The sequence below is a fragment of the Schistocerca americana genome, chromosome 3 (assembly GCF_021461395.2).
Source record: "Schistocerca americana isolate TAMUIC-IGC-003095 chromosome 3, iqSchAmer2.1, whole genome shotgun sequence".
NCBI lineage: Eukaryota > Metazoa > Arthropoda > Insecta > Orthoptera > Acrididae > Schistocerca > Schistocerca americana.
The window spans coordinates 906,652,304-906,671,573 of record NC_060121.1 but is presented as its reverse complement, the minus strand read 5'-3'; the positions used below and the strand labels follow the sequence as shown (position 1 = coordinate 906,671,573).

General features: G+C 41.7%; 1 protein-coding gene across 1 annotated transcript; it reads right to left on the bottom strand.

The window, feature by feature from the left end:
• Nucleotides 1–1,504: 1,504 nt before the first annotated feature.
• Nucleotides 1,505–4,558, bottom strand: LOC124605618 (cuticle protein 18.7-like). The gene is made up of 2 exons (XM_047137428.1): nt 4,434–4,558; nt 1,505–2,207 (listed from the first exon to the last, which is right to left on the bottom strand). The coding sequence occupies exons 1-2, from the start codon at nt 4,443–4,445 to the stop codon at nt 1,593–1,595; spliced, it is 627 nt and encodes a 208-aa protein (XP_046993384.1). The 5' UTR covers nt 4,446–4,558; the 3' UTR covers nt 1,505–1,592.
• Between the last annotated feature and the right edge of the window lie 14,712 nt (nt 4,559–19,270).

Here is a 19,270-nt window from a genome sequence, read left to right as displayed (position 1 = left end):
TTTTAACTGGTAATGAGAACTTCAACATGTAACTCATGGGCACACAGATGCCTGAGCGTTATCGCGTTTTAACATGCACAAGTGCTTGAATTTCAAGTGCTTGAAAGCCAGCAGCTGTGGCCGAGCGGTTCTAGACGCTTCGGTCTAGAACCGCGCGATCGCTACGGTCGGAGGTTCGAATCATGCCTTGGGCATAACTGTGTGTGATGTCCTTAGGTTAGTTAGGTTTAAGTAGTTCTAAGTTCTAGGGGACTGATGACCTCTGATGTTAAGTCCCATACTGCTCAGAGCCATTTGAACCTTTCTTTTTTTTTTTTTTTTTTTTTTTTTTTTTTGAAAAAAGTGCTTGAATGTTCTCATTGGCTAACTTCAACGCCAACAAGGGAACCTCCCCATCGCACCCCCCTCAGATTTAGTTATAACTTGGCACAGTGGATAGGCCTTGATAAACTGAACACAGATCAATTGAGAAAACAGGAAGAAGTTGTGTGGAACTGTGAAAAAATAAGCAAAATATACAAACTGAGTAGTCCATGGGCTACATAGGCAACATCAAGGAAAAGGTGAGATCAGAAGTTCCGTGGTCCCTTGGTAGTGTTAGCAGCTGCAGAAAGAGAGGTCCTTGGTTGAAGTCTTCCTACGAGTGAAAATTTTACTTTCTTTATTTTTGCATAGTTATTATCTGTGCGCTCGTTCATTGACGTCTCTGTTCACTGTAATAAGTTTAGCGTCTGTGTTTTGCGACCGCATCGCAAAACCGTGCGATTAGTAGACGAAAGGACGTGCCTCTTCAATCGGAACCGAAAACATTTTATCGCAAGGTCATAGGTCAAACGATTCCTCCACGGAAAACACATCTGATATATTCTATACGACACTGGTGACGGCATGTGCGTCACATGAAAGGAATATGTTGTCGACCCACCTAACTTGTACACTTGGCGAATGGGTAAAAAGATTCTTCTACCTCACCCGATTTAGGTTTTCTTGTGGATGTGATAATCACTCCCAAAAAAGTGATGAAAACATAAGAGTTTGTCACATAAACTGAAAATAAAAAATTAAAGTTTTCACTCGATGGAAGATTTGAACCATGGACCTTTCGTTCCGGAGCTGCTCACGTTACCACGAGACCACGGCGCTCCCGTGGTCCTTGTGTCCCTGATGTTGCCTATCTACCCATGAACTAATCAGTTTGTATATTTTGCTTATTTTTTCACAGTTCCACACAACTTCTTCCTGTTTTCTCAATTGATCTGTGTTCAGTTTTTCAAGGCCTATCCACTGTGCCAACTTATAACTAAATCTGAGGGGGGTGCGATGGGGAGGTTCCCTTGTAAGTAATTCGTAAATGGCATGAAGTATCAAATTATTTTCTGAACAGTTATTTCTCAGCACAAACTCTATGCTGCACCCTTCACGCTCTTCACACTCTTTCTGACCAACCTATATATTGTACTTCAAATCAAGGGATATTATTTTTGAATGAGGTGAAAGTAAATCATTTCTCTGTAATGTACATGTTTTATTTACAGCACGAATGTTTGTACAGTTCTGAAATGTTCTGCAAGAACTCTTCAGAGCAGGACAGTTCAGAGGATCAGACCGTTGCGGGCCTTAGCCTCCAGGTGGGCGACGGCGTCGGCCACCTTGCCAGCAGCAACCTCAGGGGTGTCCAGAGGCACGCCATTGGGGCCGATCACAATGTTGGCAGGCCCGTACGCGGCGTACCCAGGGTGGACGGCGGAGTAGGCCACGGCGGGGGCGGCAGCATAGCGGAGGGCCGGGGCGGCGATGGCGTGGGCGGCAATGGTCCTGGCGTCGATGACAGCGGGGGCGGCGGCGGCGATGGCGGGGGCGGAGATAGCGGGGGCGGCGGCAACGATGGCGGCGCTGTTGACGATGGCGTCACGAGCGCGCGTCTCAGCCACGGCGTTCAGGTGGGCTGCCTTGGAGGCGGCCACCTCAGGGGTGTCCAGGGGGACGCCGTCGGCTCCTAGCACGATGTTGGCAGGGCCATAGGCCGCGTATCCGGCGTGGATGGGGGCGGCGACCACGGCGGGGGCAGCGCTGTAGGCCAGCGCAGGAGCAGCACCGTAGGCCAGAGCGGGGGCTGCGGCGATAGCGGGGGCGGCGGCGATGGCGCGAGCTGCTCCCAGGTAGCCGGGCTTAGCGAGGGCCACGGCCATGATGGCGCTCAGGACGACCTGCAAACGTTGAGATTTCACTCTTTCTTTCCACTGAGTTTTGAAGACACTGTCGAACTCATTAAGAATTTCATATGAATAACTCAAGTGTTAAAGGAAACCCTGTTCCACACATTGCAGTCATCTCTGTTGTGCCTTTAATAAACTATATTTGTTATAGACCTTTATTTTCCCTTTTCTATCTACTTTTATGTCTTAATTTTCAAGCTAAATGCCTCTAGGTGTTAACATTTTTGGGCTACATTTCTTTTATCCTCTACTAGTTCTCAGACGAACATATGCTGTTGCCGTGTTGTGGGACCATGCTGGTGACTCAAGCGTATACTGAAAACCTGCAGACCACATACAATAGGTGTCAGTCAGCCCTGGCTACTACATTTTAGCAACTTCTCCCCTCTTCCCATGTGTAAGGACCGATGCAGCACTTCTGGCGGTGAATTCCAAATCTGGAATTATGCGTGTAAATAATCTAGATAACTAGCTCACTTTTGAAAGATAAGCAGAATGCTCAACTTAAACAATTGCTGTTGAACAGCACAATGTAATACAATTTGATGTTGATAAGACATACTGCGCTACCCTAATGCTATCTAAGCAATATAATCTATAGTACAATGACATAAGTGTTGGTGTCATCGCACTTCTCATGTACAAGAGTTGGAGTAGTTTGATATAGTAATAGCAATGGAATAACAATTATGAAAAGTAGTCATATTTTCTATAATATTTTCTGGAACAATTCGACAGACAGCTAAGCGAAAATATCACACATTCTTTGGAAACATCATGAAACTGTAATCTTACCACCTTTCAATTATCAACAGATCACTGGAGGTTCCTTCCAGCAAATAACGTGTGACATGAGCCTGAAATTCTTCCTACTTTTTTATACTCACTGTTGAACTAGTATCTTGGCAGAAGATCGTAACTGAAATCAGAATCCGTTAGAGTTATACACAGGACACACTGACCACAGTAAGCAAGGCGGACAAAAACGAAAAAGAATGAGACGAAAGTAATTAAGCAGTGTAATCCATTTCAGCAGCTACTTCGGCCGTTCTATAATGGCACGTACAGGGAACAAAAATCATTAATAACGGAAAAGCAGACTGGTCTCACGTTGTTTAAATATCGAGCTGCCATCTTGTATCTTCTTACAACACACTGAATGATAAAATGACACTGGACAGAGAACGAGATCGGACACATCTCACATATAACATCGACAAAACGGAAGAGAACGACTAACTTCTTTAACAGATTACAATGAATTGAACACCCTTAGCTGCTTACAGGCGTTGACATACGTCAACGGGGACAGATGAATATGTGTGCCCCGACCGGGACTCGAACCCGGGATCTCCTACTCACACGGCAGACGCTCTATCCATCTTTTTTTTTTTTTTTTTTTTTTTTTTTTTTTTTTTTTTTTTTTTTTTTTTTTTTTTTTTTGATGTAGTTCGTTGCGTTTGGTCTGGGCGGACGTCACGAGACATCCGTTCAAGTTGATCCTTGATTCCTTGACTCAGTTTTTTTTTTTGTTACAGAGAGCACGCGGTCCTCTGACCGAACACGCTGAGCTACCGTTGTCCATCTGAGCCACCGAGGACACAGAGGATAGCGCGACTGCAGGGATCTATCTCTGGCACGCCTCCCGCGAAACCCACATTCTCAACGTATTGTCCCGCACTACATTCGTAGTGCCCCCCACCCATTATACTCATTACTCGCGGCGCGTTGCCGATTCCCGTAATAGTTCGGGCACTGTTTGTGCATTCGCACAGAAGAAGAAGATGGTCAAGTGGCCGGTGAACCTTAACTATATATATATATTAAGATGGTATCTGTTCTTTCGGACATCACCGAAAGAACAGATACCATCTTAGTATATATATTCTCTAACAGATGTTATGCATTGTGAAAAACTTAATTTCGTTGGCATTAGCCTGAAGTATTATGTTACTAGATGTTTATCTCCACGATGAAACCTCGCGATGTCAGCTGATAAACTATTATGTCTTCAACCAAAATTTCACGGTGTTTCCAACACCCCATCTTCCAGCGTTGTTCTAGGAGCTTGTCAGGAGTCGCCGGCGTAACTCCTTCCTTACAAGAATCCAGTACTACGAAACGTTCGTTCAAGACGAAGCCGTTAACGAACGCGAAAACCGGCTCCCAGCACGAGCGCCTACCGACGCTGCCGCAGCAGGTGTGGAGACCACTCACCAGGACCTTCATGCTGCTGTGGGTGCGGGATGCGCGGCGCTACAGCTGAACTGTGCCGATTCGGCGCCGGCCTGCGTATATATAGGAGGGCCGGCTGCCCGTGAAAGTTGCCGGCTGGCGCGTCCTTCCGTCGACCGGACCGGACCCGCCCGCACGCACTTGCGTGTGACCTCACGCCCCTGGGGCCTCCTCCAGCAGGCGTGTACGTGAGCCACCAACCAGGGCGTTGCCAGCTGGCTTTTTTTTTTTACCCCAAACTGAGCAATTGGTTTTTCAAGGACTCTCACTGTTGCCAACCGTTCACCGACGTTTCCTTTTAATGCAAGACTGGGACAGCTTCCTTTAGATCGTCGGGCCTCTGTTGCTACTTTCGTACACTGAGTGTTATAGTGCAGAGAAGAACTCAATAACTTTTTATTTGGGGGAGGGAGAGGGGCGTTCATCAGTCTTGCAGTTGGTTCTACGGGTTTGGCATTAATTCCTCTCCTGTGCTAACATATTCGTATCAGAGTGGTACATACACCTTACCTTCTCAATTATTTGCTTCATGTATTCCAGTCTCAGTCCTTCCCTTGTCCGCTCCCGGTAGCTGAGTGGTAACATGTATGTCAGCAAAGGTTCTAAGTCTGACATTAGAAAAAAAAGTTCAGTGGATAGAGTTAAAAAAAAAAAGAAAAAGAAAAAAAGAGCAGGAAAAAAAGTGGTCAGCGTGACAGACTGTCAATTCAAAGGGCCTGCGTTCGATTCCCGACTGGGTCGGAGATTTTCTCTGCTCAGGGACTGGGTGTTGTGTTGTCCTAATCATCATCACCATTTCATCCCCATCGACGCGCAGGTCGCCGAAATGGCGTCAACTCGAATGATCTGCACCAGGCGAACGGTCTACCCGACGGGAGGCCCTAGCCACACAACATTATTATTATTAGTCTTCCCCTTTACTTTTTACACTCTCCAGCTCCCTCTAGTACGATGGAGTCTGGACCCTGCTGTCTTAACACGTGTCCTGTTGTCCTGTCTCTTCCTCTTGTCCGTGTTTTCCATATGTTCCTGTATCCCTAACTATGCAGAGAAATTTCGTATTCCTTATCTTATCAGTCCATCCAGTTTTCAATATACAGGGTGATTATAGTTAAACTTTCAAACCGCTGTAGAAATACCACCACTGGTCAGAATGACAACAAATTGCAAAATGGTTCAAATGGTTCTGAGCACTATGGGACTTAACATCAGAGGTCATCAGTCCCCTAGAACTTAGAACTACTTAAACCTAACTAACCTAAGGACATCACACACATCCATGCCCGAGGCAGGATTCGAACCTGCGACCGTAGCGGTCGCGCAGTGCCTGACTGAAGCGCCTAGAACCGCTCGGCCACACCGGTGGGCGTCAAATTGCAACGGAATATTGTTGGAGAAGGGGGAAAACGTGTGGTAGAAGAAAAATTAATAGCTACAAAATGTAGCAATAGATGGTGCTGTAAGCATCATAATTCAATAGTGGTCGACTGTAAATCACAAATGAATCATACAGTAATGCTTAAGGTGTAAGTTTGACGTTAAACAAACTGTATTACTCAGTGTGCATGGGTGTATAGGAGTGATACTGTTAGTTACGTGAGCCTATCCACCACGGCAAGATCATATCACATCGGATGGGAAAAATCGGTTTCTAACTGTCCGGAGGCTAAAAACCGCATAAAAAGTATTAATCACATCGGTTTTTAATTATCCTGAGCAAAAAACCGCATATAAAGCAACAATCAGTGTCAAATCGAATTATTAATTTCCGTATGGTTGGCGCAAAACATGTTCAATATGCTAATTGAATCAAGACCCTAAGCTGTCGACATGCGTTGATATACATCAACGGGGACAGTTGAAAATGTGTGCCCCAACCGGGACTCGAAGCCGGGATCTCTTTCTTACAAGGCAGACGGTCTATCCTTCTGAGCCACCTAGGGCACAGAGGATAGTGCGACTGCAGAGATTTATCCCTTGCATGTTGCGCGCGAGACCCACATTTCCAACTTAATGTGCACACACTACATTCGTAGTGCCCCTGCCACAACGCTCATTACTCGCGGCAGACAATCTTACCGAGTCCCGTAAGAGTTCGGGCAACGCATGTGTATCCAGCACAGAAGAAGAAGGTCAATGACCGGTTAGCCTTAACTATGTGAAGATGCTATCTGTTCTTTCTTCTATGCCGGATGCACACGCATTTCCCGAACGGTTATGGGACTCGGTAAGATGACTGTAATGGGCGGGGTCACTACGAATGTAATGTGTGGACATTACGTTGGGAATGTGGGTCTCATGGGCAGCGTGCCAGGGATAGATCCCTGCAGTCACACTATCCCTCTGTGCCCTCGGTGGCTCAGACGGATAGAGCGTCTGCCGTGTAAGCAGGAGATCCCGGCTTCGAGGCCCGGTCGGGGCACAATTTTTTAACTGTCCCCCTTGACGTTTATCAAAAATACCAAAACAGATACTGCATGGGGGCTTAATTAAATATGATTGAAAATATTTTTAAATTTTTAGTAGCTGTCTGTCCGATTACGCTATTTCGTAATCGGTTGGCCCTGACTATTATTATTACGCAATCTGACTGCTTAGAACAACAACAAAGAATGAAATGAAAATTTTCGTTAACACAATTAATTAATTAAGTCCCCAGCAACCATAAAATCTACGAAGCCAACAAGCACAAGTGTAGCTGTTCTGTGTGTGGTAGTATGACTCAACGCACATCTGGCACGGTTCTTCTTCAACAAGACAAGAAATTTTAAATACCATTTATACTGAAGTAACTAAAGGAAATAAAAATACCATAATTACTCAAGAAAACCAGAATTACACTCTAATACAAGAACACAAGCCAGATGCTTTGTTGACTGAACCTGTAATAACGCATTATTTAAAACATGGAAATAATGAAAAAACACACAATATTTTACCTTCATATATATTGACAAAAAGCACTCTGCTCGTTACAATATCTTCATTAGAATAGCATCTGGTGTCTCTCCCATCAAATAACTGCATAAAACATGGAACAACACTCTCCACTATCACATCTCACTCCGACTTCACGACAAGCAGTCCCCACTAGCACATCTCAACACAGACTGTTTTCTACGAGCTCTGCCCACGCACTGACAACTACGAGCTCTCAACAAGCACTCACTTCTACGAGCTCTCAACAAGCACTGTGGAGGCGGCTTAAGAGTACTCTTTGGCGCAATCTCTGGCGCAGTGGCTCAGTGTAGCCACCTTTCATATGCCCCTCCTCCACAGGCCAGAATTTGATGGTATTTTTGCCAGCATTGGTGGTGAAAATACCAACAAATTCGTCCAGAAAAATACAGACAAAAATAAAAGATAATATTAATACCTAAATATCACATAATTAGTTAAAATTTTGGCTTAATACCTAAATATCACATAATTAGTTAAAATTTTGGCTTTGCACTGACCTTTCAATAACCTAATATATGAAATACAGTAAGCAATACAAATTTTTTTCATACATGTGGCTTTACATAATAGTTTACACAATACACAAAAAAATCAGTTTATACAAATGTTCACATAAAATGCTTTCAATGATTAGTTTATACAAAAAAAAAAAAAAAAGACACCAACAGGTGACATCTTTTCAGTAGAAACAGTCCATCAGTTGCACCCAGCAATGTTGAGAGCAGGTGCAGACACCGACAAGTGACATCATTTCAGTAGAAGTAGTTCCATTAGTGGCACCCAGCAATACTGAGCTGGTGCAGAGAGCAGTCCATGATATTCACTATCACTGATCACACAGTTCATCAGCAGAAATTAAACATGTCCTAGTGGCACCAATCATGTACAAAAGGTACAAGTAACAGTCCATAATATTCACTATCACTGATCACTCAGTTCATCAGCAGAAATTAAACATGTCCTAGTGGCACCAATCATTTACAAAAGGTACAAGTAACAGTCCATAATATTCACTATCACTGATCACTCAGTTCATCAGCAGAAATTAAACATTCCTAAGTGTCACACATTACGTTGAAAAGTGCAGGTAACAGTCCATAATATTCACCTTCACTAATCTGACAGTTCAGGCATGAACAATAGTTTGAAAACACATACAAATGCTTTTACAATGCTCTTACACTAAACATTCTAATAAACACACAAAAGATGTCAGATAATTGTCATATTAACTATTACAAATACTCAAATATCAGTAAACCTATAATATTTATGGGTGTCAGTGCAAGCCACAAGAAACAAATAAAATAATATTTACGAGATAGGTGGGTTGGATTAGGAAAGGAAAACACACAAAACATACTCATTCATCTTTCATCCACATTAAGTACTACTGTGTAATTGAATAGTGTTAACTGTGTGAATGCAATTCTGTCAAAATCTGATGTGCATCATGTGTATCAAGTAGTAATGGCAGCAATGTATCACAGTCAATAATAGTTAAGTCAACGTCATAGTCATCATGTCAAGACCAATGTTTGCCAAGCCAGATCAAATGTACTGTTGTTGAACAACTGTCAGTGAGCCAAGATATGCAAATACTTCCTCTCTTCAAAAAAAAAAGAAAAAGTATATACTGCTTAGTGATTTAACAAAGTGTGTGCATAGACTATCTTCCTTCTACTTTAGTGTTCTAGTCTGCTATCTTCATCCTCCTTGTTCCATTAAGACCAACAAAAAAAAAAAAATGCTCCTCACTTACTTTATCTCTTATACACCAAAACTCCAATAATCACCAGCATCACATAATCTCAATACTTCACTAATACTTCTTACGCCGATACATATAACTCTTATCATACCTTACCTCTTGTCTACAAAAACTCCAATAATCATCAACTTCATATAATCTCTATACCTCACTAATACCTCTTTAATACGTCGATAAATATGAACCTTATTGCCAATATCATCTCACTTCCAACACAACTCTTTCCTATAGTCAGTCTCCTCGAACAAGTACAGATAAAATCCTAATGCAAACCTCATCATCCCATACAATCCGAAGACACATTGTCAACACACAACCTCTGTGTAATCCATCTGAGCCCAATCTTCTACTCATTATGAATTATAAACAAAAGAAATGCATACATGACCTCTAACAGACTTAGTTCGAATAACTCTCAGTAATTAAGTACAATTACGGAGTGTGAATGATCATAATATTTCACAGTGTGTACACCACTTCAAGAATTATGGCAGAAGCAAACATGTGGACTATTTCTTGTATTGATACAAGTGTCACTTCCTATTTCAATTGCTCACGAAAAATGCAGTGTAATAATTGTCAATGGTCTAAACCTATTTTTGGTATGTCATGTCGTTAGCCTCCTTCCTATTAGCATAAATTTATACAGCTTCCATAAAACCTCAGCTCATGTGACTTCAACGAAGTTCTTTGTACCAATGTCGTTCGTCGAATTATAGCAGTTCATTTTCTTGTCTTAAAAATATAAAGCACTGAGCGTAAGCAAAACAAGCAATAGCGAGTAAATATACCAGTAGTGAACAGAATGTCAAAAAGTGGATGCAGCACAAATCCTACAACGAGGCTCTGCCAAGCGAACAATCTATAATTAATCCAATAGTGTGACCTAAACTCTCTGTTTGTACACAGTATATCAGCATTTCTATATACCAAATTAAAGAGTAGTTATGACAACAACAGATATGTATAAATATGCAATCCATACGTAAAGCAGTAAACATGTCATTAGCATCATATCAGCATAAGCAAACAAGTGTTCACATGCAATCTTAATAAGTAAACATGAAGGCCCAAGCAGATAAATCACAAAATATAACTTACATACCTAAACACATCAGCACAATAAATCAGGTTACAATTATAATTTAAATAAATAAGCACAGCAGACACATAACAGAAGAACATGACATCAGTGAAAAAGCAGTGCAGCCAAGCGATGCAGAATATATACAAGTTACAACCCAGTTCATTAATAATCATTGTCAAAATCAGTTAACGTACGCAAGCACGTCGCTTCACAAGTAAATTCATAGAACATGAAATTTAGCACAAAGTATGAATCACGTAATTGCGAGCAGCAAATTACGTCTAAAGTACGTACCTAAGTGGAAATATGTTACCTGAAAAATGAGCTCAATTAATAGTTACCCTTTTTAGTTTATTAGTTTCTTCTTGGAAATTACATTCTTCCTGAAAATTTCTCGATAGCAAGTCGTCTTAACATCGGACACGCACAGAATTTACCTGAAGTTCTTAAATGTTTTATAGAACCGTATCCTGAAAAATACTGAATGTTAATAACAGAATTCATCAAGTCACTATAGCTTTATACTGAATTTAATCGGAGAAATTAAACTGTGTATTTGTTTACGGCTGTCAGTGCATTCGCACTGAGCGCTCGATCAGCTGTAGGCGCGTGACGTAGGAAGCAATTGTTCGCGGTCAACGACTGCTTTGTGCGGCGCGCAGACTTGACTGTTGCTTTGAGTATGTGCCGCCGCCAAAACACAGTGCGGTATCCTTGTACTCTCCGCATGTTTACGTGTAGCTGTTAGTTTCTCACAAGTATGTCATTCTACAAAATTTTTTCAAAAGTATATCATTCCACAAAAATTTTGGAAACTACGAACCTCTCGTTTTGTGGTAGGAACAGCATAATTACGAATACCGTTTAATTTTTTTTGGATCAGGAAGAATACCGAGAAATTTCACCTGAGAACGACCAAATTCAGATTTTTCTAAGTTTACTGTAATCTCAACTCGTGCAAAAATACGTAATAATGAATCCAAAATTTTGTTGTGCTCACTCCAAGAACGTTTAGCAATAAGAATATCGTCGACATATGAAGTACTATTGTCACGAAGATAAACAGGTAAAATTTCGTTTAAACTACAAATCAATGCTGCAGAAAATATAGTAAGTCCAAACGGTAAATTCCAAAGTCACTTTTGGGTAAAACAGTCATATCCGGTTATTGTTTACTTACTCACTAGATAGATTGATAGTCGAAGAGTTGTTTTGACAGACGCAAAGAATAGTAAAAGAGTAGGCAGCGGTACAGAAAACTAAAAGAGAAATAGCACCACTACAGCTCGGGGCCCTATGCTCGCTACGGCACATATTCACTTAGTGTAGTGAATCCCCTGAGGACCTTAATAGCTGCACATTATTTCTAGTTTGTGACTTAGTGGCCAATTTGGTGGAAGTACGTACGTAAATTGATCTAACCATGCACATGGATGTATGTCATTCTTAGAATTGCGGAAGATCTTAAATTTCCGAACAGTCAAAAAGTGTTTATAGTCAATGTTTTCGCCTCGTGGCGACAAAGACCTACCGCGTCTGTCCCAATCCCAATGTCGATTATTGTCAAGTTCGCGCGCCTGGCGCTCTCTTGTCGCATCCCGTAAATGAAACAAATTATTTTCTTCAAACCCCTCTGCTATCTGTGATTCTAAATTTCTTTTGCCGTCTTTTCCTACGATTTCGCCCTCAATCTGTTTGACTTGCTTTTTTAAAGCCTCAAATTCCCTTTTCACGCGTTCATTAAATTTTCCCTGATTTTCAACATGTTTATTTATGTTCTGGTACTCTTCGGTTTCTGCAAATGGCAATGGTGCTGTATCATCTGAATCTCTGTCCCCATTTAAACTAAGATTTGTCAATTTGTCTGAAATCTCCTCAACTCTTTCCGATAAATCACCTATTTGTTCTTTCTGTTTATTTACGTCTTCCGTAAGTGTCGCGACTCGGGTTTCAGTATTAACACATTTATTAGTTAACTGTTCATACTGTTGTGTTAGGTTATTTAATCTGTAATTTGGTACGGATTCCTCGATTCTCTCAAATATTTCTTTCTTATCGTGTGCACGTTGTAAATTTAACTCTGAAAATTTTTGTACTATCACGCGATCTTTTTCTTCCTGTTCTCTGCCCTGTTCCTCTTGTCTGATTTCTGTTGAAATTAAGCTATTATTGTGAGCCTTCAAAATCGGTTGTACTTCTTCTCTAATCTCTTTATTTGATTCGTCTTTCATATTTTTGAAACATGTCCCTATTCGTGAATCTAAACGTGTTGCCACTGTTTTTAATTCAGATCCTATTTGTAGGCATTACCGTGTTGTCATTGCTTTCATCTCAGTTCTGATTGTTCCTATTTGTGATCCCAAATTTAATATTGCACTCATTAACTGCTCCATTTCTTCTGTCGTTAACCCCGCAGTCTGAGAATTTTTCGATTGTGAAAAATTTTGAACTGGTTCCGGACTATTTTCCCGACTTATTACATTGTTTTCCCCTTCATTATTCATCACACTGTTCTCCTGTGTTGGCGAGTTCGCCATGTTAACAATTTCGTCATTCTCACTATTCATCATTTTTGCCTGTTTCATTGACCGCGTAATCATTTACAAAACATAAAAAATTCGTCACTGTTCGAAAATTACGCACAATGCCTCCTTATCTCCAACAATACCATTCACATGAAATGTTTCCCTCAAACACGATTAACAAACAATTGACATAATTACACTAGATTGTCAAACGCGTAAACAAGACAACGAATCAAATTCTGAGAAAAAATACCATTAGAAGAATGACAATTACCAAATCTACACATGCAAAATAGACTACAATTACTAACTACAAATTACTACAACAATACTACCGTCTACTATTTTCACAATCAGAAGAATCCAAGGGACGATCCGAAGCAGCGGTCGCCACGTGCATGGGGGCTTAATTAAATATGATTGAAAATATTTTTAGATTTTTTGTAGCTGTGTGTCCGATTACGCTGTGTCTCGTAATCGGTTGGCCCTGACTAGTATTATTACGCAATCTGACTGCAACAAACAAGGAAAGAAAATTTTCGTAAACACAGTTAATTAATTAAGTCCCCAGCAACTATAAAATCTACGAAACCAACAAGCACAAGTGTAGCTGTTCTGTATGTGGTAGTATGACTCAACGCACATCTGGCACGGTTCTTCTTCAACAAGACAAGAAATTTTAAATACCATTTATACTGAAGTAACTAAAGGAAATAAAAATACCATAATTACTCAAGAAAACCAGAATTACACTCTAATACAAGAACACAAGCCAGATGCTTTGTTGACTGAACCTGTAATAACGCATTATTTAAAACATGGAAATAATGAAAAAACACGCAATATTTTACCTTCATATATATTGACGAAATGCACCCTGATCATTACAATAACATCTGCTATCTCTCCCATCAAATAACTGGATAAAACATGGAACAAACACTCCTTACTACAACATCTCGACAAGCCTTGCCCACTAGCATATCTCAACACGAACTGTCTTCTACGAGCTCTGCCCACGCACTGACTTCTACGAGTTCTTAACAGGCACTGACTGCTACGAGCTCTCGACAAGCACTGACTACTACGAGTTCTTAACAGGCACTCTCTACGAGCTCTCAACAAGCACTGTGGAGGTGGCTTAATAGTACTCTTTGGCGCAATCTCTGGCGCAGTGGCTCAGTGTAGCCACCTTTCAATACCATCTTGACATCTGTTCAATATGCTGCCCACCGTTTTCTGTAACAAGTCGAAATCGAGAAATAGCATGTTTCACAACTGACCGAAGTGTTTCCGAACTCACGTTGAAAAATCGTTGCGCCATACGTGCCTTCAATGCAGCTAAATTTTCAATCGGAGCACTGAACACAACATCTTTCAGATAGCTCCACAGCCAGAAGATTGGGTGATCGAGACGGCCAGGATGTAGGGAAATGGTGGCTCATAATTCTAGCATTTCCCAAATGACGCTTCAGCAACTGCTTAGCTGGATTTGCAATGAGCGGATGTGCGCCATCTTGCATAAAAATGCTCCCATCCACACATCCACGCCGTTGGATAGAGACCAGAAGCACCTGTCTCTTCAAAAAAAATATGGCCCTATGATAAATGATTCCGTAAACCCGCAACATACAGTGACCTCTTCAGGATGAAGTGCTGCTAGTTGATTTGCATGTGAATTTTCCGTTGTCCATATTCGACAACTTTGTGTATTGATAAATCCTGTCAAATGGTAGTGGGCTTCGTCTGTCCATAAAATCTTCCACGGCTAATTATTGTCCACTTCCATGCGAGCAAGAAATTTTAAAGCAACGGTCTCTCTTGCTGGCAGATCAACAGGAAGCAACTCGTGCACGTGGGTAATTTTGAATGGATAGCAAAGAATGATGTTTCATAGGATTTTACCCTCCGTGCTCACGGGTATGTCCAATGTTCGACCAATTCTCCGTGCACTACACGTTTGCGCACCATCACTCGTCTCCGCCTGCATTGCTGTGACCACCGCTTCTACTGACGTCGAATCAGTTCGTTTCCTCCCTCTACCAGGTTGCACACGAAAAGAACCCGTATTTTCGGATTTCCGAATCATTTTCTCCTGACCCACGGTAGTCATCCGTCCAACGCCATTTTTTCAAACCATTCATTGTACGGAACTTGTGCAGAGCGACGTGTGTGCAGTCATCATTCTTGTAATACAGCTTCACAGGCAGAGCGCAATCCTGCGTTGAGACAGTCATGGCCAACGTCACACACGGGAAAGGAGGAAAAGCCGTGTACCCGGCGTGTTTATACCAACTTCAATGGGTCGTGCGCATGACAGGTGTTTTCATTTACGTATTCTGATACATACAGCACCATCTGTTGATCAATTTTGACACTATTTTCTTTCCTCTGCCATACGTTTTCCCCTTCTCCGATAAATTTCCGTTGAAATTTGACGTCGTTCTGATCAGTGGTATTACGTGTATTTCTACAGCGTCTTGAAAGTTTAATTTAATCACCGTTGTAACACCACATCTCAAACGCCTCAATTCTCTCTTGTCCCGGTTTTCCCATCGTTTATGAGCACTACCACAAAATGTTGTGTTCCAAAGGTACATTATCATAAATCACATTAAGGCCTCTGTTTGACAACTGTAAGCTTCTCTTGGCCAGAAACGCCATCTTTGACCTCCTTTCTTCGTCTGCCGTGGGTTATTTTGCCTCCAGGGTAGGAGAATTCCTTCACTTTATCACCCTCGTGATCGTAAATTTTCAATTAAAGTTACTCGCTGTTCTCGTTTCTACTACTTCTAATTACTTTTGTCTTTTTCCTGTTGACTCTCAATCCGTGTTCTGCACTCACTAGACTGTTCATTACATTCAGAATGTAATTCTTCTTCAAATTCACTCTGGATAGCAATGTCATCAACGAATCTTAACATCATTTCACCCTGAATTTTAATCCCAGTTTTGAACCTTTCTTTTACTTCCGTCATTGCTTCTTCGTTATATGGACTCAACAGCAGGGGCGAAAGACTACATCGCTGTCATACACGTTTTGTATTCGGAGCACTTTGTTCTTGGTCTTCCACGCTTATTGTTCCCTCTTGGTTCTTGTGTACAGGGTGGTCCATTGATCGTGACTGGGCCAAATATCTCACGAAATAGGCGTCAAACGAAAAAACTACAAAGAACGAAACTTTTCTAACTTGGAGGGGGAAACCAGATGGTGCTATGGTTGGCCCACTAGATGGCGCTGCCATAGGTCAAAAGGATATCAACTGCGTTTTTTAAAATAGGAACCCCTATTTTTTATTACATATTCGTGTAGTACGTAAAGAAATATGGAGGTTTTAGTTGGACCACTTTTATCGCTTTAACAGAAAAACAACACTAAAACAGTATGCTGTCCTTTCTGCCTCTCACAGAGAATACCAACTCGTATCGTTTACATACCCGCCGATTATGTGATTGTGTGCCAACTTACATTTACGTCCGACCATGAGTTCTGGGTACTTAACTTCTATGTAAGGCCATATATTTGTACGTATGTATGAATGTGATACATTGCCGATGTAAGTATATAATATAAGGGACAATCAAAAAATTTATACTAACCCGTAGCGCACATATCTGTACTTATATACCCGCATCGGAGTCGCACAGGGTTGCGTATTCGCTGCAGCAACACGTTCAAACGGAACCTTCTTGACCGCTTCTCATACACTGCGTGCCGTACTTTGTAATGAAGTCAGACAAATGTTCTCTGTCTTTCCTTATGTAAAATAACTGCATTTGGTGGACGGGCCTTTCCCGAGTCCAGTAAATAAATAAATAAATATCATTCCTTGGCTGTGTCTTCGTTCTGTGGTTATTGTGTTCTTCAGGGCTAATTTATGGTAAATGGTGGTCAATGGGGAAACTGGACTTTCTCCATCACAGTTACGATGCGCCAGTCTGTTTCTAATTCTACTAAGTGGGTTGTGCTGGAGACCTGTGGCATGTGGTCAAAGGCGAGTGGTCTTCCCAAGACGGCAAGAGTTTCCCAGCACGTATTTGAAATTAGTTATGGAAAGACCGCGGCAGAAAGTAACATTTTGAGAGATTAACGTGAGTAAGAAATGTCCATTATAACTGACTGTATGCGGCTACCGTGTCTGGCTGGCCGGAACGCCTGACTGAAACACTTTTCTCGGAGTACTTTGTTGTTCGCGGTATCAGAAGTCGATCGACAGTCCTCTTTGGTATTAAAGTCGACGGCTCTCAGTAGCGGAGATCCTGCTCCAGAGTATTAGTGATTTGTGAAATGGAGGATTAGTGGTCGTAGACCAGACTAAGAAGTGGTACTCAGTGAATGAAGCGGACTTGACGAGGTTTACGTGAAGCTCATAAATTCCACTTGTTTCCGAGGAAATTTGAGTGTGTTGTTTTTGTGCGAATATTTTCCCACTGACGTTAAACTACATTCCAGTGTTGATTTTTGAGCAGATTTTTACCGGTAGAGTTCAGAACCAGCAGAAGTCGATGTACGAAGAGCTAGTAACGTGCACTTACCGTTCCAGTTGTGAGATTTGGGAATCTTTCTGAAAGGAGTTAGATAGCGTCAGGTCTGCACTTACTGACTTTGGAGTTGTCAGAAGTATACCGAGTCAAAGCAAAGCTGGCTCCTACTGTTTAGACTGATTTCATATGTATAGCAGTATAGAGAATTTTCCCGAGTCTGCCAGTAAACGCTTCCGAGTAATTCCGTGGATAAGTGCGTCGTGTAATTCGTCCCACGCACGGCACACCAGGAAGAATGTGTGGATGCCGAGAGCTGCAGCTATTGGGACTTCACGCGACTCCACAGAAAATCCGAGGTATGAAATAAGGAAATGGGCGTAAAGAGAGCCATGAGACGCGTTCAGTGACTTTAAAAGTAAAATTTTGTCACACGATCTGCGCAAAACCGCAATATGTTTTGGTCTTGCGTAAAATCCCTTATTCATTAGCAGCAGTTCACCGCATATCGCTGGAGCAATGAAGGGTACCTAGCGACTGGATAACAGTGCAGGTCATTCCGGTTTACAAAAGGGCCGTGGGACATATGCCCATAAGTATAGGCCTTTATCGTTGACGCCAGTCTGTTATAGAATCATGCAACACCTTTTAGCTCGATAATCATGAAGTTCTCTTCTCCATCAAAATCAAAATGGATTCCGCAAACAGAGATCTTGCGAAACGCAGAGCGCTCTGTTCCTCTATGAGATCCATAGCGCTGTAGACAACGGATCTCGGTTTGATGCCGTGTTATTCGACTTCAGGAAGGCGTTTCACATTCTCGTGCACTGCTGTTTAGTGAAAAAAATACGTGCTTAGCGGGTATCGCTCCAGATTTGCGACTTGTTTGCAGACACATCTCAACACGTTGCACTTAACGGAACAAAGTTGACAGATGTAAAGGCAATTTTCTGAATACCCCAAGGAAGTGTGATAGGACCACTACTGTTTGTAGCGTATGTTAATGATCTAATAGAAAGCGCCGGAAGCTCTGTAAGATTGCACACAGTTGATGCCAGAAGACTGTGTAAGTGGGCTGTTTAGGTTCTTATATTGGTAACGCCACCGCCACCTACTGCTCTGTATGAAAATCACTGGCTGTGCTGTGTGCAGTCTGTGGCTGGGTGGCATTGTTGGAATTTGCTATTGTAGTGTTGGGCAGTTGGCTGTTAACAGCGCGTAGCGTTGCGCAGTTGGAGGTGAGCCGCCAGCAGTGGTGGATGTGGGGAAGTGAGATGGCGGAGTTTTGAGAGCGGATGATCTGGACAGACACAGTAAATTTGTAATATTGGATATCATGGACTGATACAGATATTATGACTTTTGAACACTATTAAGGTAAATATATTGTTTGTTCTCTATCAAAATCTTTCATTTCCTAACTATGCCTATCAGTAGTTAGTGCCTTCAGTAGTTTGAATCTTTTATTTAGCTGGCAGTATTGGCGCTCGCTGTATTGCAGTAGTTTGAGTAACGAAGATTTTTGTGAGGTAAATGATTTGTGAAAGGTATAGGTTAATGTTAGTCAGGGCCATTCTTTTGTAGGGATTATTGAAAGTCAGATTGCGTTGCGCTAAAAATATTGTGTGTCAGTTTAGTGTTGACCAGAATAGGTAAAGAGCGAAATGTCTGAGTACGTTCAGTTTTGCTCAGCTGTTGGAAAATCAAATAATGTAAGAGGTTTATCAGCACAGTAATTCACTAATTTTTCTAAGGGGACGTTTCAACTGTATCGACAGTATCCTTGAGAATGGCATATGGCCCGATACGCCTCCAGCATAACAGCATAAGAAAGTTTGAAAAAAAAAATTGATTGACAGACTTCCTTACCTTTTGGTACATATCTCCAAGAAAGAGAGAGAGGGAAGGTTATATATTTAGGTACATCAATGTTGACATTGGTAAACACGAATCACAAGTTCTCACCGCAGAAAGAGATCGGCTATGACCTTCT